Below are 27,694 nucleotides of genomic sequence, written 5' to 3' on the forward strand. Positions count from 1 at the left end.
TGCATGTGCAAAATTTACCTCTCCTACTGAACACAGTCCTGTTTCATGATTGGAAATACAACAGATAACAGCCCAGGAATGGTGGTCCTGCTCTGGTAGGGCAGGACACTGCTGGCTATGGGTATGGTAGGATTGGTTTTTTTCTTTGGTGAATCAAGCTCTGGTTTGTTTGTTTGTCTGTTTGTTTGAATACACAGCTAAGGAATGTTTAGCAACCACACGTGATAAAACACACACACACACACACACACACACACACACACACACACACACACACACACACCCCTCTCCCCCTCAGGGATGGGAACAGGCTGGTCACCAACAGCTCTTCCCAGGGACAGCAACTTTGTGTTTTAGGAACTAAAGTGCATCATTTCCTAGGCAGCCCCTGAAGCGCAACGATTCTCATTCCTTATTGAAAGGATCTATCACTATTGGCTTTAGAGAAAGAAAAGGCCCTCAGTTCACGTGTACAGTGCTCGGCCTGTACTTCTCTCCTTAAAAAAAGAAAAAAAAAAAATGACAGAGGAAATGTTTACATCGATTTAATAGGCATTAGCTTTATTTTTCAAAACATTGTGTTTTAAAGCACAATAGACTTTGCAGTTGTTTATAAATTTGAAGTATTCATCAGTGTGAAATAATTGTTTATTTCCTTTCCCTATTTCCTCTTATCGGAAAAAAAAATACATTCGGTCTCCAGGCAAGATAAAATCCACTTTGCTAAGTTATTTGTCAGTTTTTATAAAGTGAGTTTAATATCACTGGGGCAGAGGTTTAGGATAGTCGCAGGATTAGCAAGGGAATATGACATATAATGTTTTTTTAGGTCATTGGGTTGTATTTGGTAAACTATCTTATGCTTGTTTAACCACTGAGCAGAAAGTGAGCCCTCCCTGTATTGTTCCATTCATATTACTCCGCATTCATTCAGAAGTCTCACACTTCCTTTGCCTGGCACATTAAAGGGGCAGTGTGGCATCTTTTGATAATCTGCAAAACAGCTTTCCTAGTCCATGCTCCTGAGGCAAAGCTAACCACTGAGGAGATGAACTGCTAGTCATCTGTCCCGGAATTAACCAGAAACTTGGTGTCATTTTCATTCTTAACAACTTTTCGTAAAATCTAAAAGTTTCCCCATCCCCCCCCCCCTCCCCCCCACCACATACCCTCTACTTTATAGTGTTGATCAGGGAGAAAAAGGAAATATGAAAACATTAAACACACACACACACACACACACACACACACACAAACAGCCCTAAAGGAAAGGAAACATGCAAAACAATGAAAAACAGAGGAATGTGCTTTTTCTCTCCAGGATAATCTAGGAATACATGTTATAGACTGTGATGTTAAACCTTTAATCCTATGGCTTTATCTATCTTCCCATTATATATTATTTTCTCCCTTATGAGAAAAGCAGTGATTATTATCACAGGTGACAAAACACAGAAATAAAAAACAAGCAGAGAGGTTACATTCAACCACTCTAAACAGGTTTCATATTTGCTTTCTTTGCTTTCATTCCCACACCAGAAGCCTGTGAACAGAGTGGGTGGGCACAAGCTGTCTTTCTCAGGTGCACATCCCCAAGATAGGACAGGTGAGCAGGTGCCGAGCTGATGAAAAGATAAACATTAAGTCATCCTCGGTGATATTTAGCTAGCTAGCTAGGGAAAGAATTCAGCAATGCCATTGTGCTACTGTTCAAATATTTACTACTTGAACCTGGAAAGGAAAAAAATGTTGCTGTCTTCATGTAGAATTTCTTGTCCCTTTCTTTCTTTAAACAGTGTTTCAAAGGTCTAAGAAGGCAGTTGTTTATCTTAGAAAGAAATATGAGCTTTGACTATGGAGTTTTCCAGGTATACTTACTGTGGGCTTCATTAAGCAAATGCAATTTAGCAATCTTGCATTTGGCAAAACATTCTTTTATGTTTCTTGACTGTTTATTTTAAGAGATGATTTACCAGCCGGGCAGATTAGAATGTTTACTGTGTATGATGCATGTTTCATCCCTCACCGTGGCTCTTCGCCCTGGCGTAACCGCGGCGGATGTTGTGGATGTTCAGCATGGACATGACAGTTTGAGAAGAAATGGGAAGTCAGAGTGAGAAGATACTTAGGATATAGTCTGTCTTCCAAGCATTTGAACCTGTGCTGCCGTGTACTTTTTTTTTTTTTAAGTGCATCAGTGAATGAACAGCTTATTTTATGCACATCTATGAATTACTGAGCATTTTAAAAGAGCATACCACAGGAACCTCGTTAGGAAAAGTGGGAAACCTATGGGAGAATTAGCCCAGAAGGGCCAGTGCCTTCAAAGACAATTAGTTATGAGTTGTGTATTATACAGCAGGCCTTTCTGATGAGTGTTTGTTGTTCTCTGTTTCGGATTCAAGCGACTCTCTGGTTGCAGTGAACTCGGAGCTGAGAGCACTCATTCATTCCGGCTTAGACTCAAGTAATAACTTGGTCGTTTCCTCTCTGAAGGTAGGACAGCTAATGAGAAACACAGATCTGGAGCCAAGATCTATTCTAAGATTAAGATAAAGTATCCTAACAGAAAGCTGATGGTGAAATGAAAGATTGAGAATTCTTTCTGGGGCAAGGTCTCGAACCAGGTGAAATCAGCTCATTAAATAGTACCTTCTCTACCGTGTAAGTGTTGTGACGTAATGTCATTGTAATATGTAACGAATAACCTATTTATACAACTTGTTTAAGCCTCCTTTAGACTATATACGTATGGTCCATATCAAGAAAAATCTCAGGGTGACTTTGGGTTTTGTATAAACGGTGCCCACATTTACATGGGAAAATGATCACTTGGGAAAGAAAAAGTGAGTTTGCAATATCCTGTTTTGGTTCAACCCTCTATGAAAAGTCTGTGAAACTATATAGCATCATAGCCCTGAGAACATGACCATCTCGTCATGGCATTTGCTGCAGCAAAATGCCCTGAGCGCCCGTCCCACGTGGGGTGGAACTTCACAGCCTGCTGCTGGAGCTAAGGGGCTGGGTGCTGAAGAACCCCAGACGCCTGAGGTTATGCCTACCCCATTCACCTAATGGCAAATCCTTCAGAGTGAAGCCCTCAGATTCTGAGAAACATTGAAGTCTGCTTTATTTAATTTCCTCTCATTTACCAAGAGTAACAATCTATTTTAGTAAATAAATTCAGGAAATTGGTAAAGCACTTTACTCCATCCGTTATGTATCAGTAATTAACATGATTGTCACGTTTTTCCTGGCTCCCGGGCTGCAGTCGCTTACGGCTTCCCTCTCATGCCTGCAACCAGTTTATAACATCCCTGGCAATGGGTGTTACTGAGTTTAAACCACTTACACAAACAACACAGCCTACACGTTTTGCAGAGAAGTGCACTTCCTCTCCTTTATTAAATAAAGATTCCTAACTCAGAGATTGTTCTCTGTTGATTCTGGCATTCTTCTCAGATAATCCTTTTCGCTTTTCACCCACGACTACTTTACACCCTGGGACAGAATAAAAGAAATGATAATTCATTCAAAGGTAGGAGTCACCATCTCTCCCCTGCGCTAATCAGTTGCCTGGGGTTTGTTGTTTGTCTCTTTTTCGGTTTCATGATTTTTTTTTCTTTTTTTTTTTTGGCCGTGAAAACTGAGCTGATCTTAATTAGCTTCCACCATTCACCAAATAAAAATGATTGTTTTTTCCTACCTTCATTAGCCACTGAGTGTTGTTTTCCATGATGTCCTCCAGCACTTGTAGCCTCTGCACGGAGTCGTCATAATCTAGTGGTGAGTCCCTCTGTACAGCGCTGGACGCGTAGGAGCTAGTCGAGCGACAGTTGTCTGTCTCCGGCAGGAGGAAAGTGTAGCTGCAGGACCCCTGCTGAACCTGATACTGCCTTTTCCCCATGCTGTCCATGCCTCTCCGAAAGTTGTTATAGGCTGCGGCTAGGACAAGATCACAGCTCAAAGTAAAGAAAACAAGCTGCCACATTCTTTCTTTCTTTCGGGAGTAAAGCAGCAGTTCAGCAAACTGGAAGGCACATAGGAATCCCACTCCTAAGCTGCCCTCTCAGAGGCAGGGCTCCGCTGCCATGGTGTAAGGTCCATCAGTGGGAGTCTCTTCCCTCCTTTTCTAGCAGGAACGTGATTGTTCACGCTGGTCTTCCCTCCCGTCCTGCAGTGAACTGTCAGATCGCAGTAGAAAGAATAACCCTGCTCACTCCTGAGGGCTGTCTTCCCCTTACAGATCAGAGTTAATGCTTCCTTGTTTCTCTTCCCTCAGGTTCTGGGTGTCAGGATCTGCATCAATCACTTTCCTTATAAGATAAGTTGATAAGAGCAGGCAGACATGTGTCGCGAGCTGCTCCGCCCTCCTGGCTTGCTTGTTATCTTCCTGTAGGGGGGTCACTAGCCAGGCAACAGGAAAAATCCGAGCATGTGTGTGCTGTCCAACCAGGGCTATATGCTGCAGAAACCCTCTGGGAAGCACGGATCAGCTACAGGACCCCTGGGTATTTTCAGAGGCACCACCCTAATTGAGTATTTCCTAGAGAGAGAAGTGGGTCTCTCATGTCTGAAACTGATTTCACAGTGTTAAGCTGGTAAAATATCTGGGGTAATAACTTTAAAGCACAATGAAAGTTCCTGTTTTTTCCTTTAGGAATAAAAATACTACAAATATGTCAGGACTTTGGTTTATTTTTGTTATTACAAACAAAGAGGAAGAAGAAGTCTCGCTCTTGTAAACGCTTTGCCTTTCCATAGGGAAAATAGTTTCGTTGGTCTTACTTGATTTTTGAACTCTTAGCTACATGTGCAGAATTTTCATTTGAAAATGGTTGGATGAGAAGATCTCGCTTTATTGGCTTGTGTTGGGGAAATCAGTTTCTGAGCTCTGACACTGAATCTTTTAAACAAAATATCCACTTCAGTATTCAAACTAAAACATACTAGACAGATGAATGGTCCATCAGATTACAATACAGACAGAAATCAGAATTTCAGTTAAGATGCTGGTGAGAGAGGAACACAGACTTTTCCTGTTTTAGATCAGGTTTTGCTCAAATCCCGTTATTTTGTCATGTTTTTTTCCAGGACCGGTTCACTCAGCCCCACTCCGTATTGGACTCAGGCAAATCACCTCTCCTTTTTAATTGAGCTCTCCTGTCCTTGTGTGTAAAATTCAAGGGTTGCATTAGCTCCCAGGATTTTTCTATTTCAAGTCTATGGCTCTTTCATTCCCCGGGGTGACTTCCTTTAATAACGTAAACTTAATACTTTAGGGATTAATGCTATGCTAACCAGACAGAGTGCACATAGGGAAAAAACTCGGAATCTTTGCCCACGGTCTGTTTCTATCTCAGGATTTGTGCGCAGGATTTGTTCTCCCCGTTCAGTGGCAGCCTATCGGCACAGCGACCTGATGGACCCGTCTACCCAGAAAAGTCTGTTTCCGTCTGTGTCGTGCACGATCCGCTTTCAGAGCATTCCAGAATTACGTTTTTAATTCTTGGGTGCTTGTGAAATTTGTATGGTGAATTCTGTTTTCCTGGAATGTGTGTTTCCAAGAGACCTAAATAGACCTTTAAAAACAGCCCTCCTACGCACTGGCTGGCTCCCCCCACGTTACTTCTAGAGCTGCGGTTCTTCACCTGAGGTCCATGGACACAATTAATGGGGTCCATGAACTTCGGTGACAAAAACTGTGTCTTTATTCTTCACCAAACTCTACCTGAAGTAGCCTCTCCTTTAACTATGAATAGGTCATAAGCAACAGTGATCAATACCTGTGGCTTTTTCATCAATAGAAATCTTAGCTGTTCTAGTTACAGTATCTCAAGCTGTCAGCTCAGCACTACATTGTCACCAGACTCATCCCTGGATCTTGTTACTTAACATCCGAATAAAGTAGCACACGTCATTTCCTGAGAAGGGATTCCCAGACCTTACAGAGGGTTCTGTCACTCGGGAGAACTCATGCCCCAGGAGGGTCTTATAGCAGAAGAGATGGTTTGAGTCCACCACGATTCTGGTACATGGTTTCCACTGAAGGAAGAAATTAAAGAAAATGTACCCATTCAGGCGACTGACTGTAGGGGGAAGCAGATAGTCTCTGAAGAGCCCTGTGTAAGAACCCTGATTCTCCCAGACCTGAAGCTAACCACTGCTGACTTCTCCAGGCCTCCGCTTTCTCACAAAACAAAAGGATTCTTTCGCTGTAGTGCCTTTGAGGATTAAAACGATACAGACTAGTAATATTATTTAGGACTAGTACTTCCGTATTTGCTGTTCATTGGAAATAAGTTGTTCCACTACTAACTATTACAGCTGTGTCATTCTCCCAACATGAAGCAGAAACATCGGGCACACACTGCGTGTCCCCATTTGAAAAATCACTCATCTGTCTCCCAGGCAAGTAGGGTGGTTTAAAAAAGTAGCCACAGGAAGAGGTTATACCCCAAGTACTTCTCGTTTGCTCGCTTGTGTCAGAGCCCCTGCTGGGTGCTGGGGGTGGATGTTAATGCTCCAGAGCTGCAGAGACACAGCTAATAGGGTGAGGTAGACACCCATGAACGAATAGGGCCGGGTAGGAGGGACAGGGGCGGCAATCCGAAAGGGGGTGTGGCTGCTGCAGGGGCACTGGCCCCACAGGCGGTGGCATGGATCCCTCCTTGTCTGCCCCTTCCAGCTCAGAATGTGCGTTGAGCAGCTCTTGGTAGGTTCCCAAATGGGAATTATTACCGGAGAGTTGGGGGGAAGCTCTGCGTAGACCAGGAGACGGCAAATGTGGTGTAAAGGGGTCAGTGAGTAGTTCAGGCTCTGCGGGCGATCCTGCCTCCGCCACCACTTCTCAGCTCTGCCACGGTAGCGTGGAAGCCGCCGTGGACCATCCCTAGATGACAGAGCTTTATTCGTGCGCACCGAAATGTGAATTTCTTGTAATTTTCACGTGTCCTGAGATATTCTTCTCCGAATTGTTTTCAGCCATTTATAAAAGTGTAAAAATCATTCTTAGCTCCCTTTAGCTGTTTGATACAGACCACAGGCTGTAGTTCCCCAGCCCCTGAGTTAGAACCTGGCGGAGTCTGTCCAGGGCGACGTGCCGTGGCAAGTGAGGCCACTCTAAATGCGTCGCCAGGGTAAACAGGCAGCCATCCCATGTCTCAGATCACAGCGTGGCTTCCTAAAGAATTGAGAAGCATGAGACCAGGCATGGGGGAAAGGGACTTCGGAGAAGGGCAGGAACATTTGACCAAAAGGAAAGTGCCACTTTGAAGCTGGATCTAAAACACAAGGCAAGGACAGCTTGCTTGGAAACTAGACTCTGGTAGAAAGCAGACACCAGGCTCAGGCAGGGCCCAGTGCAGGCGACACAGCACAGCAGAGGCAGAACATGGTTGGAGCCGGGGCGGGGGACGTGCTCGTGGAGTCAGAACTACACAATGGATTGTCCCAGTCGGTCACTGAGCAAATGCCGAGAGCATGTGCAAGGCCCCTGTGGCAACACAGGGGAGCCAGTAAGCCTCCTGCGAGGAGGAGGAGGAAGAGGAGGAGGAGGAGGAAGAGGAGGAGGAGTGGGGGAGGAGGAGGGGAAGGAGGAAGATCTGGGTGGGGAGCCTCACGAAGGAGCACGATAACAGCTAACCCTCCTGCACTGGGCCACAGATAGCTGTGTGACAACTCCTACCCCAGCCTGGGGGACAGCAGGCCCAGCCCAGGCCCCCTCTGCTCAAACAAGGCTGGACAGTGCTTCTCAGAACTGTTAACTGTTCATTTTCAAAGAGAATCTTGAGTTTTCTTCAATGCCCTGCTGATAGGATAGCAAAGGCAGATGAAGCTACAAAATGGGAAATATTATTATAGCCTTCCCAAACGCTGCCTTCCTGCCCAACCACTTTTTTTTTCCTAACAGTCCTGCCGAACAGCTGTGCGTGGTGCTATTTATTTTCTTAATAATGTTTGTTTTCTCCCCATACTGTATGTCATCAGCTGAGGTTTTGGAAGCTCCCATTTATTCTCTGTAGAGCCGTCTCGAGTTTTCCTTGCACTTTGCTATATAAATCAGGTTTCACGGCACCAAGAACAACACTCTTACCTATTCCTCAAAGACAGAGGTCAGCATTACCAAGACCTCTGACGATGCTTTGGTTTGGCCTGTTGAACAAAAGCTGTAATGTGTGGGAAATGCCTGAGAATCTCCCCTTGTTGGTGGCCTCCCTGTCCCCTCCTGAAATGCAGGTCCGGGCAAACTGTAGATTGACTTCTGTCTGGATCTTGGAATCTGACCCACCACAGTCTTCCAGGGGTCCCAGGTCACCCAGAGCCATCTCAGAGGCTCTCAGACTTTAGGCTCTCTTTGAATGGTGTCTCAGGAACCCCACAACCAAAAAAAGCAAGCTGGCTTTCCATCAGCACAAAATGGGGCAGCCCCCAAGCCATAGATGGCCAGATAGAAGTTTTGGGTAGGCCCATGTGACCTCTGCTGTTGTCCAGGGAGCCTGTTCAAGGTCCGGTATTGAACTCTGGATAATTAAAATTGTTGCACAGACCAAGGGTTGGAAGTGGACACAGAATGGGCATTGCTTTCTGAACTGTTAAAATCCCAGTAGGTGTGCCTAGCAAATGTCTGTTCTGAGAACCCCATCCCTGATGGGAAAACACCTGGAAAGTACTCAGGTACTTACAGGCACACGGATGTCCCACATCTGTTGAACCTTTGAGCGCAAGGCTCCTGCCGTGCTGTCTGCACGGATCCTCCTGAGCTCACCTCATGCCTGCCGTGGTCACCATCGCCCTCACCAGAGCAGACCGCTTTTATCTCCCTCCTGCCTGCCTGCCTCGGGCATGGAGACGGGGGCGGGCTGCTTGGCCAGTGTGGTCTTCCCTGGAAACTGGAAAGTGTTATGTTGCTACAGGGGGGACTCTCAGTACTGAAATACCTTAAGAAATGAAGCTGGGACACTCTGTTTTGATTTTGGACCGTTTGTAGACAGTCAGGCACACTCAAGACACTCAGGCGCCTGCCTGGCATGCTGGGGACATCTTGTCCATCTCCCTCCTCTCCCTGGCTTTTTAAAAATTGGCTGAATAAAATCAGTCCACATGTTTATGTACAATTTAATGTTCGGTGCACAGGGAAAACCATTAGAAAGTTCACTGGACGTAAAATTGTTGTTAGAGAAAGTTTTTTTTGCTACTTTTATTTCCAAATTGTATAGGGTAATGAATGAGGGCTGAAGATGTGGCCACAGCTAGAAGAAACAAAGGATGGATGGATGGATGGATGGATGGGTGGAAGGAAGGAAGGAAGGAAGGAAGGAAGGAAGGAAGGAAGGAAGGAAGGAAATTAGTATTTCAGCTTTCCAAAAGCACACTCCCTCTAGAGTGATTTCTTTGTAAGTGTCACAGAAGGCCTCTATTTCTACTCAATTTGAATACATGTTGTATTGGGCCTGAACTACCATTGGAGTCCAGAGCCACTTGCAAAAACTATGCTGATGCCTCTCTCTCTCACGCTGCTAATCATGTTCAACTGCTATTACAGCTTGTACTTGACAGGCTGTGAAAGATAATTCCCAGTCATGAGATTTGAAAAAGGTTCCAAAGAAAAGGCCCCTTACAGGTTACCATAAAGACAGAAGGAAGGGAAAAAAAAAGTGTACGTACACACACCGTGCACCCGTGGAAGATAACTCTTGTCCCCCCCAACAGATACAGAAATCAAGGCGCACTGAAGTGAGATGGTAAGAACCACACCAGCCCAGTGCATCTCTGTGCCCTTCTTCTCCGTTAATGGTGATGAGTGTAAGGAGAATTTAAAGCAATAGTTTTTAACCTCGATTTTACCATGACAAAACTTGAACGTCTTTGGAGGGCCATTTCCTACTGGCTGTCACCTCTGTGCGGCACAAACACACATCCCCAGTGAACAGACTCTGTTTCACTGCCATCGACCGTTTGTAGCCTTTGGTCATCTTGAGCTGGGTCCTGTGTGGATCCCCGCCATGTGCCTGCCTCAGTATCCAGGACCTGTGGTATTCGTAAGCAGGGAAAGTCGCCTCGGAAGTGTGCACGTCGGTTTGGACTTAAAGTCAAATTGTGTTGACTAGCTGAGGATAGAATCTCTGGAAATCCCACTGATTATCTAACTGCAGCAGTTAAACTTGATATATATTCTTGGTACATTCTCAATTTCCTGGCTTTGACAGCCCTTTTCTCCTGTCTTTGGCTCGCTAGTTTCATCCAATATAAGAAGCTAGCAGACGATGATGTACCTTGTAGAACACACACAGTTCTGAAATGAAGTATGATGCTTAGTTTAGCACAATTTCCTGTCTCAGTTGCAATTAAATGGAGATAGCATGTGACATAAAAAAGCTGGCCCATTGTATTTAGAGAACAAATTAAATGTCACCCACTTAGAATGGGGCATAGGCTGCGTAGAATTCACCTTTGTGGAAGGTGAGGGAATGTATATTTTGTTAAAATAAAGATCTCCCTGCCAGAGGAGGAGAAAAAGCCCTTTGCCAGATGTGTTTTCAGGCAATTTCCTTTCCTGGGAAACAGCCATTTCCCCTGCATTACCAGTCCTGTTTTCATTCGCGACGCAGCCGGAATGAGTGCGGGGACCAAAGGGCAGAGGCCTAGATAGCATCAGCCTTATCTGTGACAATTATCTGTCTTCTTGCAGCTGCCTCACTTTTGTTTGACCGAGAGCCATGGGGGCTCTTGGCTAGAGGGTTATATTGATGGAAGAATCCGAGTTAATCGTATGAGAAAAATCCCTTTCACGTGACTTCTCAGGTGGATGTCGTTCTTACTCAGCTTAGTTCAATTAAAAAGGTACCAAGACTCATTCATTCTAGCTTATCTGAGAATTTGCTCTGAAATGACATCTGAAAGACATTTGGAGAGAACAGACTGTTTTTTAAGGAAACTTAGAAGATTTCTGACTCTTTTATAGTTTGTAGTGCCATGAACCAGCACAGCATCTGCTGAAGCATGCTTGTTTTTTTAAAGCCACATTGTCTATTCTATGTAGCCTTAAAGATCGAAAAGAAAAAGCTTTTTATTTATTAGAGACTTGGAAAATATCCAAGTAACTATTTTTTTTAAGATTTCATCATAAATTCCCTGAATTTTTAGGAATATTTTAGTTTATGTAATTCTCCTGTTGTATAAAGTTATCTCAAATGCTGTTTGATTTTAAAATATTTTCATTCTCTAATATTTTTATGGAATATTTTATCTCCCCATCAAAAAAAAATGCCCAAAAGGTCAAGATACCAAGTCATAACTTTAAAAAGGCAGTGGATAAAATTCTAAAACAATAGATGAGTGCATTAGCCTGATAATATTTTTGCCGGTAATTCTATGTCCTGTTTTCTCCCCGCAGAAAAAAAAAAAAAAATGCTAAACATTTTCTTTCAGGAGATTGATGTCAATGGTTACTGTTAAACCCATGACCAATATAAAGTCAATAAAATCTTTCCTTTGACTAACACAGTGGTTCACGAGAGATTTTGAGGTGGGCTTATAATTCTGCATTAAATGTTCCTACATTCATTTAAACAAGGTTTTAGAGAATTCAAATTCTGTGCTTGTGAAAAATGTGCCCGGTCTCTTTGTCATGGCCATTCTACTAAAGAAGTATATAAATTTGTCTCAGAATGAATTTTCCTTTGAAAGTGGCTTAATGCCATCTTGATTAATCTTTGTTTAATCTAAATTTATAAAAATTTTTATCTTAATTATGAGAAACCTTTTAAAATAAGAGATAAAAATGTCATATGTGCTATTTACATGAAGATATATTATCTCTCTCGGTTATAGGTTAACATAAATAAAATTGCTTATGTCAAAGAAGTAAAAAAATAACAGCACATGACCCCCTTTTGGTATTCCCGTCTGCCTAACTGACTTGATATAAAAAAATCTTCCTGTGGGAAATTAGGGTTGATTATGGAGTTACATGTATAAAAACTCATTTTTGAAGAATTATATATAGTTTCTAAAGAATTACATTAGAAGTATAAGAAATAGTTATGCATAAAAGGAAGCGATGTTTGCATTCAAGTATATAAAAATACTCCATTGCCATTCTTGTTTCCTTGGTCAATTTAAGTATGGTTGTCTACTGATGATTTAAGTCTTTCCTAAAAAATCCGATATGTATATGCTCCACTTTTTGTCTTAAACGCTACGTCAGTTTCTTTGGGGCTCTATTAATAATAAACTATACTTCCCAAAATATTTTATTTTAAGGAAAGGGTCTAAATTCAAAGAAAGACTGATACAAAAGAAAAAAATGAAAGGAAGAAAATTGTACAAAGCCTATATAGCAACAGAACATTTATAGCAGGGTTAAGGTGCCTAGTTCCTGGCATCTGTTTCCTTCAAGGAAAAAAAAAATTATATGTGTGTGCGTGTGTGTGTGTGTGTGTGTGTGTGTATATATATATATATATATATGTATATATATATATAATATTTATATAAATATATTCTAGTAGAATATTTACAAAAGAGAAATACTGTTTACCTTTCCCCAAAATCCTGATGCATATTTCAGTGATCTTTTTTATTTATTGGTCAAAAAGTCCTGCTTGACTACAATAAAAATTAAAACAGAAACCTGTTAGAGATGGTGTCTATATGAGAATACAAGTACCAGATCCACTTGTAATACCTGCTCCCTCTACTGGCCTCATAACAGATAACAGGGAAAACCATCCATGTTTTTATTAAGATCATTTATAGGAATGACATGCGATATAGGGCATAAATATCATTAGCAACTAGTATACAACCCAGCATGCTTTCAGTATAGTTTTAATGCAAGAGAACACCACACCATATGCAGAAATTGCACACCTACTTACACGTGTGTGCGTGTGTGTGTGTGTGTGTGTGTGGTGTGTGTATGCGCACATAGTGAAAAAAACATTTTTAAGCACTTGTTTATCACACACAGAGTCCGCAGCCATTTCAGTATCCTCTGGTGATCAGGTTACTACCCAAATGAGTTAAGCCTGTGCCATTGCAACAGTCAAAACACTAGAGTTTTGTGTTTGTCTCTGTTACGAGGTGAGTTTAGAGACCTGATCGTTGTAGCAATTTTTTACAGTCTGACAAGGTAAACCCACCTTCCAGGACACAGGGACAGTGCTGTGACCCCGCTCTGGTGGTTCTGGGGGGGTACTGAGCAAGAGCACCACACGGGAAGGCTCCAGAATAGAGATGCGGCCTGAGTCAACAGCCAAGAATACTTTCAATGACTGTCTAGATCCAAATGTTTCACTTATTTAAAAAGGACCTTCAGGGCACCCGGGTGGCTCCGTTGGTTAAGCATGTGACTTGATTTTGGCTCAGGTCATGATCTTGTGGTTGTGAAATGGATCCCCGTGTTGGGCTCTGCACTGGGCCTGGAGCCTGCTTGGGATTCTCTCCCTCTGCCTCTACCCCTCCCCCAGCTCATCCTCCCTCTCTCCCTTTCCCTCTCCCTTTCAAAAAAGAACCTTTTCATCCCTCCTCCAGCATAGAGACCAAAACTGAAGGATTACATTCCAGGCAAAGAAAAAGCATGTGTAATTAAAGTATGAGACTGGGCAACTGAAGAGTAATTATGTAATCCAGCAGAGTGCAGGGAAGGCATGAGCCTGGAGATCCCATCTTTCTAGCTCCCCGAGGAGTCCACTCAGGCATTTGGAATTTACCCTGAGGGAGCCTGAAGCCAAGGAAGGGAGTGTTTTGCGGAGGGAGGGAGCAGACTAGTCTGAAAGGCCCCTGCAGTGTTGTATGGAGGAGAGGTTGGAAGAGAGTAGGATCAAAGGAGAAAGTGCAGAGTCATGCAGGTCTGATGTCATGGAATCCTGAACTAAACATCACCCTGGTGCTCGAGGAGACTTCACATGGACAATCAGTAGGACTTCTAGATGGACAGGCTATGGGGATTCCAGGAAGGGGATTGGTTTGGTATTGGGGTTGACTATTCCACTTAAAATGATTAAAAACGCTGGATAAAATAATTTAAAAACTATTTGAGGAGCGCCTGGGTAGCTCAGTTAAGCGGCTGACTTTGACTCAGGTCATGATCTCACAGCTCGTGGGTTCGAGCCCTGCCTTGGTCTCCGAGCTGAGAGCTCAGAGCCTGGCGCCTGCTTCGGATTCTGTCTCCCTCTTTTTTCCCTGCCCCCACCCCTGCGCATGTGCGCGCGCGCTCTCTCTCTCTCTCAAAAATAAGCATTAAAAAAAACTATTTGAAAGGCATCAGTGAAATGACAAGATGATAGAAAGTATCAGGTCCAAATGTAAATGGAAGCAGGAACCAAGTGAATCGAGTGGAATAGTAAACAGATTTGCCTTCAAAGCATTTGGCAAATGGGAAATTGAGCCTCCCTTTACAAGGCCACGAGGTGGGGTGAGGAGACAAGGGCCCTGCCAGCCAGCGGAGAGTTTGAAAGGCACCCCCTCCATGGAGGTGGTGCCCCAGAGGACTCTGCCCGAAATGCCTGGAGCAGAGATAAACCTATCCATGCTTCCTGACGTTAAATGCTCCGAAAGGGGAATCGCATCCCTGAGGATCACAGCCACAGGATCACCCATTTTAGCTTTACAGAGCAAATTAGGTGGCTGGGAAAAAACTCAAGTCATGCTGAATTTTTCTAAAGTGGTCCCATGCTACTGCTATCAACCCTTCCCTATCAACCTATCAACCATTTCCCCATATCAACCTATCAAACATTTCAACCATATCAATGCTATCAACCATTTCCCACATGTGTGGCAAATGTGAGTCCTTTCTAAAAGAATGCACCTTCATCATAGGTCTCAAAAGATTCTTACAGATAATTTCCCAAGGAAAATGAGTACCTCACGGACAAGAATCAATGAACATGTAAGAAAACATAGTATTGTTAGCAAAAGTCAGCGGAAAGAAGAAATGGCCAAAGCAGACCTGCACGCACTTTCTAAATGGCACCCATCAGCCACACTTTATGAAATAACCATCCTCACTGTACTAATTTCTTCAGGCTGCCGTAACAAAGTACTGCAAACTGGGTAGCCTAAAACAGCAGCAAATGTATTGTCTCACAGAACTGGAAGCTGGAAGTGTGAAAAGCAGGTGTTGGCACGCTCCCTCTGAAACCCATGTGGGAACGCTTCCTTGCCTCTGCATAGCTTCTGGTGGTTTGCGGGTGACCTTTGGTATTCTTCAGGTTGTAACTGCATAGCTCCATTCTCTGCCTTTGTCATCATATGTCAGTCACCTGTGGGTGTCCCTGTATTTTTTATGTCCCTCTCTTCCTATGAGGGCACCATTCATACTGGATTGGGAGCCCACCCTACTCCCTGATGACCTCAGCTTAACTAGTTCCATCTGCAACCATCCTGCTTCCAAAGAAGGCCACCTTTGGAGTACTGGAGGTTAAGACTTACATCTGTGGGGGCAGAGCATAGTTCTACCCATAACACTTACCATGCTTCATTTACATGCTTAAATGATACAAAATTTTGAAAACACCTAAAGGGTCCTAACCCTAAAGAAGAAAAACTCTGGTAGATTTATAAAGAAAACTTAATGAAGTAGCAGAAAATATGATCACTGAAATTCATATTTCAAAGATCAAAACGATTAGACGCATCTGAAGAGAGACTCACTGAGTTGAAAGATAAGTCAGGGAAGCCGTGTGAGAGCACAGTGTGGAGAGACAACAGGTGGACCCTGAGAAAGAAGGTGAAGACCTGGGTAGAATTTCAAGAGGAGTATAACAAGAGAGAGACCAGGGCAGGAAGATTTGCAGATTGCCCTCAAACGATGAAGATACACATTCCAAAAAAAAAAAAAAAAAAAACAGAGTGACCAACAGGGTAATAACAAGAGTGAATAAAGGAGTAAAAGGGAAGAGTCAAGAATAAAAGACCCTCTGGCTTCTTGCCGAGCAGCTGGCTGGCTGGTGACCCTTGGGAGCCCAGGAAGAAAGGCAAGTAGAAAGGTGATGGGTGTACCTTCATCCATGTTCAGCTGTCATTGGTTACAAAATATCCAGGCGGAGTTTTCCTATTGACAGTGTGGGTCTGATGCTCAAGAGACTGATCTGAGCAGGGAAACAGCAAGACCTAATTTTCGTGATCAAGATCAGTGCCAGCTTTGTTAATTAACTTTGTAATAAATGGCAAAGGCTAGTAATGAAAAACAACAGCTATGTAAATTGCATAAATCTTAACAACCCAGGATCTTCTAGATAAAGTTAAGTAGCAGAGTGCCTTCATCAACCTTGACTCTTGGCCACAATTTCAGTGATGCAGGTTCTGTGGATTCTGGCATATATCTTGTGTCCTATTCTCTAGATTTCTGCTCTAGAGGAAGTAGATAGTAATGGTAAATTAAGAAGACCCAGGCTGGTCAGGATAAAATTACTTCATAGTGTCTCTGAGATGCTGCAAGTGGTTGAAAATAAAATCTGCAAGATCTAATTATTAGCATGGTAAGTTTTTTAAAGATGTTTATTATTTTGGAGAAAAGAGAGAGCGAGTGAGTGGGGAAGGGGCAGAGAGAGAGGGAGAGAGAAGAATCCCAAGCAGCCTCTGCACTGCCAATGCAGAGCCCAACACGGGGCTCGCTCTCACAAACAGTGAGATCGTGACCTGACCTGAATCAAGAGTTAGATGTGTAACCCACTGAGCCAGCCAGGTGCCCCCCACAAGCTAACTTTATAAATTTATAAACTTTATAAATTTCTTTGAGGGCCTTTGAATTGTGTCCCCTGGAAGGGGAGTTAGGAAGTCCTAACTCCCAGAACCTCAGAATCAGGTCTTATTTGGAAATAGGGTCATTGGGCATATAATTAGTTACAGTTCATGTTAGTTAAATTTCACTGGTGACTCCACACTGTTAGAAGGGTGCGCCCTAATCTAGTATGACCGGTATCCTTATGAAAAGGGGAAATTTGGACAGAGGCACACATACAAGGTGGATACCACGTGCGGACGAAGGGTGAGATCAGGCTGATGCTTCTACGAGCCAAGAACCACCGGAAGCTGGGAGAGAGTCCTGGAACATTCTCCCTCCAGCCTGTAGACACTTTGATCTTAGACTTTCAGCCTCCAGAGCTGTGACCAAAGACATTTTGGTTGTTGGAACCATTCAGTGTGCGGCCCTTTGTTACAGCTGCCCTAGCAAACTAATACAGCTTCCCCCAGAATTAGTATTGGCAAGGATATTAAAATACGTTGCTGGCTTGTAGTATCCAGCAAACACTCTAACCATTTGGTTGTGTGCTCGCTGTTTAGCCTAAGGAGGAAAAATCCAGGCAGCTCAAGTATTTCAATAATGGTGATAACCATGCAAGGCTTCATTTTGCAAGTTAAAACCAAACGCTCTTTAATGGCAGCTGCCCTTGAATCACTCTGTTCTCCTTCATGAAGGCTCAGCTTAAATGTCACTCCCTCCAGGAAGCCTCCCTGCAGGACGGCCTCGAGAAAGGCCCCTGGCACCTGTCCATTCTTCCATTATGGTGGATAATGGCTCCTTATCGCCACTGACTGTGAACTCATTAAAATCTGGGGCCATGCCTCATTAGATTGCTGCTACTGTCTGTTTTAAAATGACCTCTGTGCATTCGTCTTGGTAGCACCTGCTCAGACAAGGACGGTGGCATATAACAATGAAATTAGAGAGGATGCCCACGCAGGGCCCCACTCTGCAGATGATTTACTCAGCTGTCTGTTGTGACAAGGCTCCCACCTCCACGGAGTCTGAGAGCACTGCCATTTGGATCATGCTCTGTGCGAGTTGCAAGATATCCCCACCCCTGTCCTCTTGGTTTCCTGTTGTGGTGGAGGTGGCCCAAGACACTGAGAAGTTGTTGCAAGACCTTGGGCGAATAAAGTCTTTTCTAAGTAGTTGGGCTCCTTTCCCTTAGACCATGTGGAGCGCTTGTGCTGTGTTCTCTCATTTGGAGGTTTCTGCTCTTTAAACCGAGTTGCTGCTGGAGTTTCTTCACTGGCCCTCTGTCTCTTCTTGCCTCATTTGCTTGGGAACCTGTTGCATTGAATGAAGCCGCTAAATCTATAGGTCACCTGCTCCAGATGTGATTAAGTTATCAAATGCACAACACCTGATACAGAATGCATTGTCCCCAGATAAACACATTCATAGATTCTGAGTGTACAAGTCATAAATGAGTGTCCAGCAAGTACATTTAAAAGAAAGTGTCCTTCCAGATAATTTGTTGGGACTATCGACACTTACTCTACTGCTCGTACTCAAAACACGTTCAGAACTTCTTTCAGACAAGTGCTGTAAGCCAAAGACTTGTATTTGCTTGTCTTCCATGATAGTACATTTTCCTCCTTTAAGGGCAGAATGATGTTCAATATGCCCCAAACCGCAGTGTTGTGTTAGGTTTACTAAGTAACCAATATTATAACCCTATTGGTTTCCAGTGGCTTCCTTTCAGCTTTCAGTTCACCAAATGAAAGACACTGTAATTAGGTGTAGAAGAAATGCAAATTAAGGAATCCTCAGTAATCCTATCATGTAGAAAGAGCTAGTGGGGACTCTCGACCTGAGTGATCCAGCCCCTAATTAATCCAGCTGCCTCCAAAGTAGCGCTAAAAAAAAAAAAAAAAAAAAAAAAAAAAGGCAAACCAATCCAAGATTGGTTGTCATGGAGAACAGTTCCCCCCTGGGGGTGTGCCCTCCCATGAGACAGCAAAATATCTCCTCTGAATTGGAAACAGGGCTTCTCCTGCCTCACTCACCCACTGGCTAGATCAGAAGTGGTCTAGAAGTGGTCTCCTTTCACCAACAGCCAAAAACACTACCCTGGCATTGCTTACCAGATGCTCAGCTGCCCCAATAAACATTTGGGCCACGATCTCTGAGAAGAATAAGTTTGATCCACTGTGAAGGCTCATGGGAGAGGGGAACGGGTGGAAATTCTTTCCTGAACTGGTATTTCTAGGAAAACACTCAGCCAGAACTTGCAGCTGTTTGCTATCCAGTATCAATTCTAAACAACATTTTAGTTGGCAAAAGAAAAGTGAGAAAACAATAAGGCTTGAAGCCTAAAACTTTGGGAAACCCCTTTCCATAATGTGCTTATTTAGGGCTTCAAAATAGGCCTGTTTTCAGAACACAAGAGCTAATATCCAACTTTTCTAGGCCTGTTTGTTTTCTGTTGTTTCTTTAGGATACATTTTAAATGTTTTAACGATTAAAAGAGAAAAATACTTGTTGACTGTTTTCTAAACATAATCTAAACCTCACTGTGGAACTGGGTTTTTTTTTTCTTTGTTGGAATAGACCATTTCATTCCTCACAAAATGCCAGTAGTTTAGAGAACATAGAATCCGAATGTAAAGTGCTTAGCAATCAAAACTCAGCATGCAAGATGTGTACTTTGGACATCTCTAAGCCAGGGATGGAATCTGATAATTTCAAAAGCTCTGTCCTCCACACAGGAGAGTTCAGGGGAAGCAGACCCATCTGAGAGCTTCCTGGTGACAAACACAGGCTCGTTCAGGGCCCGAGCAGGTGCCCGGCTTCTCAGAAGAAGCCGGGCAGATCAGCAGGAGAGACGGGTGATGCCTTGTATGGTTCAGACTCGGATGCTGGTCCCCACAGGGCTAATTCTAGCTGCTATGAGGTGGGTTAAATGCTGGGAATACAGTTTGACTTCTCTAGCCCAGAGACTTGATTATCCCTGGAGCTATTTCACAGGGCAGAGTCCATGGTTTTTATGCAGAAATGGCCCAGAGATCCGAGCGGTGGGCCGGTACTCCCAGAACAAACAGAGGGCAGGTCATCGGGTCTGGATGTTTCAAGCCAAGATGGAATCCCAAGGCTCTGCTGGCCTGAGGATGCCACAGAACACTGGGAACTGCCCCAGATGGGATGTCTCCAAGGATAGGAGGACCTCTTTCATTTCCTGCAGACCCACCTGCCATCTGCCTCTTCGAGCAGCCTTAACTACCTGTCCTTCCCATTCTGTTACATGAGAACAACATGACTGGGTTATCTGGAGAATTCCGTGATGCTGGCAATGTCCCGGGTACAGCGTCTGATGGGTGGGTTAGTGCCATTTCTCGGTCCCATTCTCCATTTGACTAGTTACCAAAGAAAGAGCCCTAGATCACTTCATTGAATAAGATTTTTGATCCATCCCCTGGAGAAATAAGTGACAGCAGTCATTCCCCCACTGGATCTCATTTTAGATCCTGAAAACTATCTGTCCTAACAATGTCAGATCTGACCTGTCACCCTCTGATTAAGCCCCATCCATCAGTAAGGAAAGCGTTCTTCTTGGGCTTCTTTATTGAAAAGTGCTATGCGTCTAATTAACAGGTAGAATTTGGGACATTCTGTTCGCACTTTGCAAATCATCCCGAGAAAATAAGATAATGAGATAGTTTTAGAAAAATAAGACAAATAAGCAAAGGGCAATTCTGTGTGTCCCCAAAGCAGGTGTCACCAGCAGTCACTGCCAGGGTTCTTAGTTATAAGTGAGGGAAACAGATGTTTTCTGATGTATGTAGAAATGGAGTTGATTGAAAGGAAATTGGGTAGTTCAAAAAATAACAGTAATAACGAGGCTACGTAGCCAAAGCCACTTTCACAATTCCCACACAGAACTGGCCCAGTGAAGTGTTACTTCCCTCCTACCCCAAACCAGCAGGAGTCAGATTTGCAGCCAGCATAGCTAAACATGGCCATTCTGCTTCTTACGGTTAGTGTCAGATTACAGCTCCTAGATTACCTGGGCCCCAGCAGCCTTGTGAGGTGGGGAAGTGAGAATCTGGCATTTTCCGACTCTGTGGAGGGAAGGCGGCTCTGCATCCCACCAGGATCCATGAGGCAGGGATCCGTTCAGCAAGCGTCGGTGCTTAGAGGCCAGCCAACCACAGGCAAAGGTTCCCCCCTCTCCTACTGAAGTCATGTGACATTTGCCAGTCCCTCTCTTGGTGAGTTACACTACAACTCACACATTAATAGGTGTGGAGTGTTAGTACTTTCTTGATTCAGCTTGTGGCCCTTCATCACATTAAACTGAACTGAAAGGATCTCAGAGTTGGATGGAGACTCGGAAGAAGCCTTCATTCACAGATGAAGAAACCACGTGTGGGAAGGCCGGGTGACCTTCCAGGGGCCACTGTGCCACTTAGCACATTATGGACCAGCCCTCTGGTTCTTACTCCTGTGGATGTGTACTGTATTCTTGTAATGCTTTGTACATTGAGTGTTGACTCACAGTAAGTGCAGCTGACCTGTGAACAGAACAACCACGGTTTGAGCAGGTGTACGTCCACTTATACGTGGATGTTTTTCGCTTAAGTACCACCCTGTAACTGTATTTTCTCTTCCTTATGGTTTTCTTAGTAACATTTTCTTTTCTCCAGCTTACTTTGTGGTACAGTACGGAATACATATAACATACAGCATATATGCTGATCACCTGTTCATGTTGTCAGCAAGGCTTCCAGGCAATTAATGAAGTTTTTGGAGAATCGAAAGTTACATGTGGATTTTTGAAAGTGCAGGGGGTCAGCACCCCCAACCACCTCATTGTTCAAGCATCAGCCATCTATTTCTTTTTTAGTGGGGGATGGATGTCCTGTTAGTTTGTACGTATTATTCTGATATCGGATGCCTCTGTGCTCTTTGTAACTGCGGAACCAAGAAAAGCAACAAGGAGAGTGCAAAGTTAGGGATAAAAGCAATCGTTCCCTGTCCTCCCCTTGGTTTCCTTTTGATCATTAGCATGTAACTTAAACATGAGGATCTCCTATGAAAACAGAACAATATCCTCTGATGGTTCTTATATTCTTACAAGAAAGTTACGAAATTATATGAAGAAAGCACCCCAAGTGATGTGTGGCTCAGTGTTTAGTACCTGCTTTTTGTTAGTTTTGAATAAATTTTAAATTATGTCGGAACTTTTCTACACCGGTCAGCATTGGCTACCGATGACGTGATTCCTACCCACCGTGGGTCGCCTCCGGCCCTGGGCTCAGCGATTGGTGGGGAGGGAAGGTGTGGTGTAATGTGCGGCTGATGGGGGGCCGGGAGGTGCGGGTTCCGATGGCTCCACCATCCCATCTGATGTCAGTACGGTGGCGGTACACTACGGTGTGTGTGAAGCACTTGGACCCACGTGCCTCGCGGGTCGTAACGCGCTCCGTAGATGCTCACTGTTACCGTGGTGGCTACCTCACCTCCACTATCTCTTTCCATCCGCATAATGACTCTTCCAGGTAGGAAGCCCTGTTTCACAGCCGAGGACACTGAAGCTCAGTGAAATGAGTGGATGTCGCAGAGCTGGAATCCAAACTCAAGTCTGACTCCAAAGCAAACAGCCAATCCATCTGAGTATTTACTTCCTCAGCCTCAGATGCTCGCAATTGGATTACTCACAATCCTTAGTCCCCGACATGCCCTCTTTACTGCTCCACACATGGCGTTCTTTTATTGTTAGGTTTTTTTGTTTGTTTGTAAAAACATTTATTTAGTAAATACCACTGATACCTCGCCTCTGTCCTCCCCCATCCAAGGACACCCATGTCCGGACCCCTTGTCCTCAGTGCCCTTCCCGTGTGGCTCTCTCCAGCCACTTACTTCTCTACTTTGTCCCCGTCACAAACACTGCATTGCTAAGAAAGCGTGGCACTTCTCATGTCTGTAGCATCTGTTTCCACGGGTCTTTCCACTGTTTCTACCGGCCAGAGTCTGGCCCACGCGACCTTCTCTGTTTCCAAAGCCTCCTCCATCCCGTAAGGTTCTACTTTTTCCCCATAAAGTGCTTTTCCATGAAATCTTTTCTGAGGGCCATAGTCCTTGAAGAGACGTCTTTCTGCTCTGAAGGTCTGCACTTACCCTCTGGGCATTCAGGTGTTTGTCAAATCGAAGTCAAGCCGTTGGCCTAAGTGACTGTACTCTGTAAAGGAAAGCTCCTTCTGTGAAATGTCACTCTTCACCTTGGCACACTCCACCTTGCCTCGCACGGCGCCTTGCGGAATATGAGGTGCCCAGCGGTCTTTGTAAGCGTGATACAAGGAGAAATACAAGTAACCGACAGCATGTCCTGTGTGAGATGCCTTAGATGTTCTGAATAAACACAGACACACACGGATATTTATTGGATACATTCCAGGCGCCCACAAGGCACTGGCTCCGTAGCAGCGAGTGAAGCCTAAAACCCCTACTGTCAGGAGACACGCGTGTTGTGTTGGTGCAGTGGAAGAGATACACACACATTATATATATGAACCTAATAAGTAAGAAATATATAAATAAATTTGAGTACATATGAGTAAATATAAATTTTGTAAACGTATACATATATAAATGTCGAGAACGATAAGTCCTCAAAATAAAATGAAGCGGCTAAAGGAGTAAAAAATGATGAAAGTAGGAGCCGAAGTATGCAGTGCGATCACGTCTCCCAGATAAAGTTGCCCAGATAAAGGGCAGGAGTAAGGTATATGGAGAGTTCTTAGGAAAACATCCTGTTAAGTCCTGAAGGAGGAGCAGGACATCCTTGCCGAATGCTGGGAATGAGCAAGAGGGTCAGAAATCAAGTGTTTTGGGTGCAGTGATCACTCCTACATCTTATGAATAGTCTGAGAGTTCTCTTAGGTGGGTTTTTCCACGGAAAAGGCCCATAGGCTAACCTGAACCCAGAGAGGTGGTTTCACACAGCGCCATTGCCTTGGAGTCCTTTCTTGTCTAGGTTGTTATTGGAGTTGGTTGGCTGGTTGGTTTTAGCATCATCGTCTTTGGCACTTTGCGTGTGCTTTCCGTTGTCCTAAATTTTGAGTTTTTACTGCTTCCAGGTGAGTCGACTTTGTTTTTGGTGGCTCTCTCAAGGTTCACTGTATAAAGCTGATTAGACCTTGAAATTCCCACCAGTCTGATGGGTGCGTTGGTTATTCGGCAAGGCTCTGTCTATAGCACCCTGATCCCTTCCACACCGTCTGTTATTCCTGCCACGGTCACTTCTTGGACACCGTGGCGAATTCCCGGGCTTGTCTGTAATGGAAACCTTCAGATGTGTCCGTTGAATTTGTAATCAGAAGTTACAAATTGAGTTGAGAATCGATCTACCCTATAAAACTAATACCACAGAATTGGAATGTCAGAGAGGAAGGACCTTTCAAGTTCATCTGAGATGTGAATTTCTCCTCTTCCTACTGTTTGTATTCCTATCACAGTCTAGGGTTTAGAAAACCATAAAACATTAGAGGTTAGTGCAAACAGAATCACCCACAAAAACATTTCAACGGATTTAGAAGGAGACAGAGCAGATGGAGATTATTGTGAAAGTCTTACCAGACTAATCCCTTTTTATTTTAATTTCTCCGTATCCCAGTCCTTTTGCGTGCATGCCCTGATACATTCCCAGTGTACCAAAAACTTACCACCAGGACACAGCACATTCCAGGCCCCACACTTTCAGACCATCATACCGGGGGGTTATCCTACAAAGCATCTGTCAGTGTTGGCTGCAGCCCCACTTAATCTTTTCCAAAATTTGACAATACACAGAGTGGTTCGTAGTGATTTTTTTAAATTAATTAATTTATTTTGAGAGAGACAGAGCATGAGTTGGGGAGGGGCAAAGAGAGAGGGAGAGAGAATCCCAAGCAGGCTCCATGCCATCAGTGCAGAGCCTGATGTAGGGCTTGAACCCACAAACCACGACATCATGACCTGAGCCAAAACCAAGAGTCGGATGCTTAACTGACTGAGCCACCCAGGTACCCCTGTAGTGACTTTTTTGAAAGTGACTTTACAGAGGTGCCTGGTGGCTCGGTCGGCTAAGCGGCCTACTTCAGCTCAGGTCATGGTCTCGCGGTTCGTGAGTTCGAGCCCCGAGTCCAGCTCTGCACTGACAGCTCGGAGCCTGAAGCCTGCTTCAGATTCTGTGTTTCCCTCTCTCTCTGCCCCTCCCCTGCTCACACTCTATCTCTCTGTCTCCCAAAAATAAATAAACGTGAACAAATAAAAAAATTAAAATTAAAAAAAAAAAAGTGACCTTACAGTAAAATGTTCCTGCCCTGCTGGCATTTTCCAAATTCAGTGATATCCTGACAAGATGTAGCCATTTTGGGAGGCCCTTGCTGCAAACACAGTTCTGCTAAACAGGTTGGGTCAACTGTGTCCCCCAGTTACACGATGACGCCATGTTTGATTGCCAAATTAGCAAGATGGAGGCAATTTCAGAAGTTCCCAAGAATCTAAAAGTCCAAATAAAATCTAAGAAACGTTTTGAGTCCGACCGGGAACTCTGACTTCATGGGGCCACGTGAATGAATAGACAAAAAGTCCTCTTCTACCCATCACATTTCCGGCATTCTTGGTAGCTCAAGAGGAGTAACGTTTTATGAACGTAAACTGTCCTCCAGCAGTTCAGTTCTGAGCATTGGAGGTGGAACTGAATTTCTCTAATGTGTTCAGCCGAGCAGGCCGTGTCTCTCCTGGTCCTGAACTTTCCTACGGCAAATAAATGTCTCCTCGGCAAGGCAAGGAGAGATCTTCTCCGCGCCTGGGACTCCAGGCGATATGCATTTCACCAGGGCAGACCCAGGAAGGCTACGATGTGGGTAACATGTGGGGCAAGAGCTGTGTCCCCCCACAGCAGTGTGTCCTGTGATTGTTCCGTGAGTTTCCTGTTTAAATGAGACAGTTTGGGGGAACGCTACCGGGAAGCTGAGTCCGACTGTGGCCGCCACAGCTGGACGTATGACCCTGCGCAGGCACAGCTGTCCAGCGCCTCTCCCCTGGACGCTGCCGTGCCAGAGGCTCTGACTGCCCTTGTCTCCACGGCAGTTTGACTTGTAGCAAATGAGACCCATGACAGGGACGCTCCGGAGGCATTTCCTGCCCCTCCTCCCCAGGTTCGCCTTTCTGGATGCCACAGAGTAAGAGAGCGCTGCAACTTTGTTTTCTTCCGTTGAAATCTGTCCGTGCCAGCGGGCGTCACTTTCACCTCATGTCGCCTGCATTCCCTTATCCCTCCTTCTGTATTGGCCACAAAAAGAGAGAAATCACATTTAACTGCTGTTCTCTGCTCTTTTATAAAACAAAGCCCGGCAGCTAAAAGCCTTGGTCTGTAGTTTATTCTTTATACCCAGTTATGTCGTGGGATCACGGCGGGGGTGGGGGTGTTGAAAACACAGTACCTTCAGTATCTATAACATAAAAGCCGGCCAGCAGTGTGGTAACGGCCTCAGGTTTCCTGTGGCACATCTTTATGTTAACACAAGCTCACCCTTAGCTTTAATTCTGGAAGTCTTCCTTAAAACCAATGGAGACATCCTTTCCTTAAAACAGATGGCTGGGCGGCACCTGTGTGGCTCAGTGGTTTGAACCTCCGACTTGGCTCAGGTCACGATCTCACCGTTTGTGGGTTCAAGCCCCGCGTCGGGCTCTGTGCTGACGGCCCGGAGCCTGGAGCCTGCTTGGGATTCTGTGTCTCCCTCTCTGTCTGCCTCTCCCCTCCTTCCACTCTGTCTCTCCCCCCTCTCAAAAATAAATAAATGTTAAAAAAAAATTTTTTTTTAATTTAGAAAATAAGATAAGACAGATGGGCAGTAATACACGCAGGACCGACTAAATTTCTCAGGCCACTCCAAGAAGAGAGTTTGTCCACTCCTGCTCCCTGCCTGCCTTTCATTAAAAGGTGGAAGCCTGGTGCTGCCCATTACCACTGGGATCTCCCTGCTGGAACCCTCCCAGCCTGTGTGCTCTTCATTGTAAATTATCTCTGTGTGCAAAGACCCCCAGGACCCCATCCGTGTGCATCATTTATCTTCATACGGAACAAGCCCACCACTCATTGCACAGTTACCAAGCATGTGCACTGTGCCAGTCACCGGGCTGAGAAATATACGTGTTAGGGGGTTTCTGGCAACGGGAGCAAAATAAAGGCAAGCAAAAAGAAAAGTGCAGGGTTTGCCTAGGAAACCATGAGCATCCGCTGTGCATCAAAGTGCAGGGATAAATCTGGCAAAGGAGGACGGAATCGCCAGCCTCAGAGCTGCCCATGTCTGTGGGCAGGGGAGCTCCTGCAAACCTGTATGTACACATTTTAGTGAGATTAATCCGGCAGCGCTGTTTAGGATGTGTTGAAGGGATAAGAGATTTGGAAACATGGCTTCTGAATCCCATGTTGGCTTTGGCCAACATAGCACGTTGTCTCTCACACAAACCTCCTGTAACAGAGGCATCCTGACTTGAAATCCCTTGTGATGATTGGGGTCGGACAGAAATACTCCCACTGACAAAGTGAGGGCCACGAGAGCGGTCTTTCTCGGCGGGGAGGCCCGGGACCACTGGTTTTCCTTTCTCGGTCGCCCAGCACTTTTCATACTGGGCTGGGGACAGCAGCTTTCAGGTTCTCTTCTTGGCATTGGCGATGGCCAGTTATTTTTGTTGCCAGCGGTGTGTGTTGATTTGGTAGGAGCCAGCTTGCGCATCTCTGGGGGTGGTCTGAATTCTGTAGCCCAGAAGTCTCTACAGTGCCTCTTTCTTTTATTAAAATAATTTGAAAGGAAAAATGAATCACTGAAGTCTGGCAAATATAGAGCCCTCTGAACTGACTTCTCACTCAGTCATGTTGGATTCCAACTGGATTTTGTTATCACAAGATCTTCTTCTGGTTTAGATTTTGCTTGCTGTTTGTTTCAGCTC

At 44.6% G+C, this 27,694-nt stretch overlaps 2 protein-coding genes across 8 annotated transcripts in view; one reads left to right on the top strand and one right to left on the bottom strand.

Annotated features, from left to right (window-relative positions):
- The window catches only part of ANGPT2 (angiopoietin 2), a 59,152-nt gene extending 54,704 nt beyond the window's left edge, over positions 1 to 4,448 (bottom strand). The window contains exon 1 of one of the 2 annotated variants that reach the window (XM_086703098.1): positions 3,707 to 4,448. In XM_086703098.1, the coding sequence (XP_086559224.1) occupies positions 3,707 to 3,991 (285 nt within the window). In that variant the 5' untranslated portion in view covers positions 3,992 to 4,448. The remainder of the gene's footprint in view (positions 1 to 3,706) is intronic. The other variant, XM_025933051.2, reaches the window with a different exon arrangement.
- MCPH1 (microcephalin 1) overlaps positions 1 to 27,694 on the top strand; it is a 273,487-nt gene that overhangs the window by 187,316 nt on the left and 58,477 nt on the right. The window lies entirely within an intron of this gene.

The sequence above is a fragment of the Puma concolor genome, chromosome B1 (assembly GCF_028749965.1).
Source record: "Puma concolor isolate L17-30 chromosome B1, mPumCon1.1.hap2, whole genome shotgun sequence".
Taxonomy (NCBI): Eukaryota; Metazoa; Chordata; class Mammalia; order Carnivora; family Felidae; genus Puma; species Puma concolor.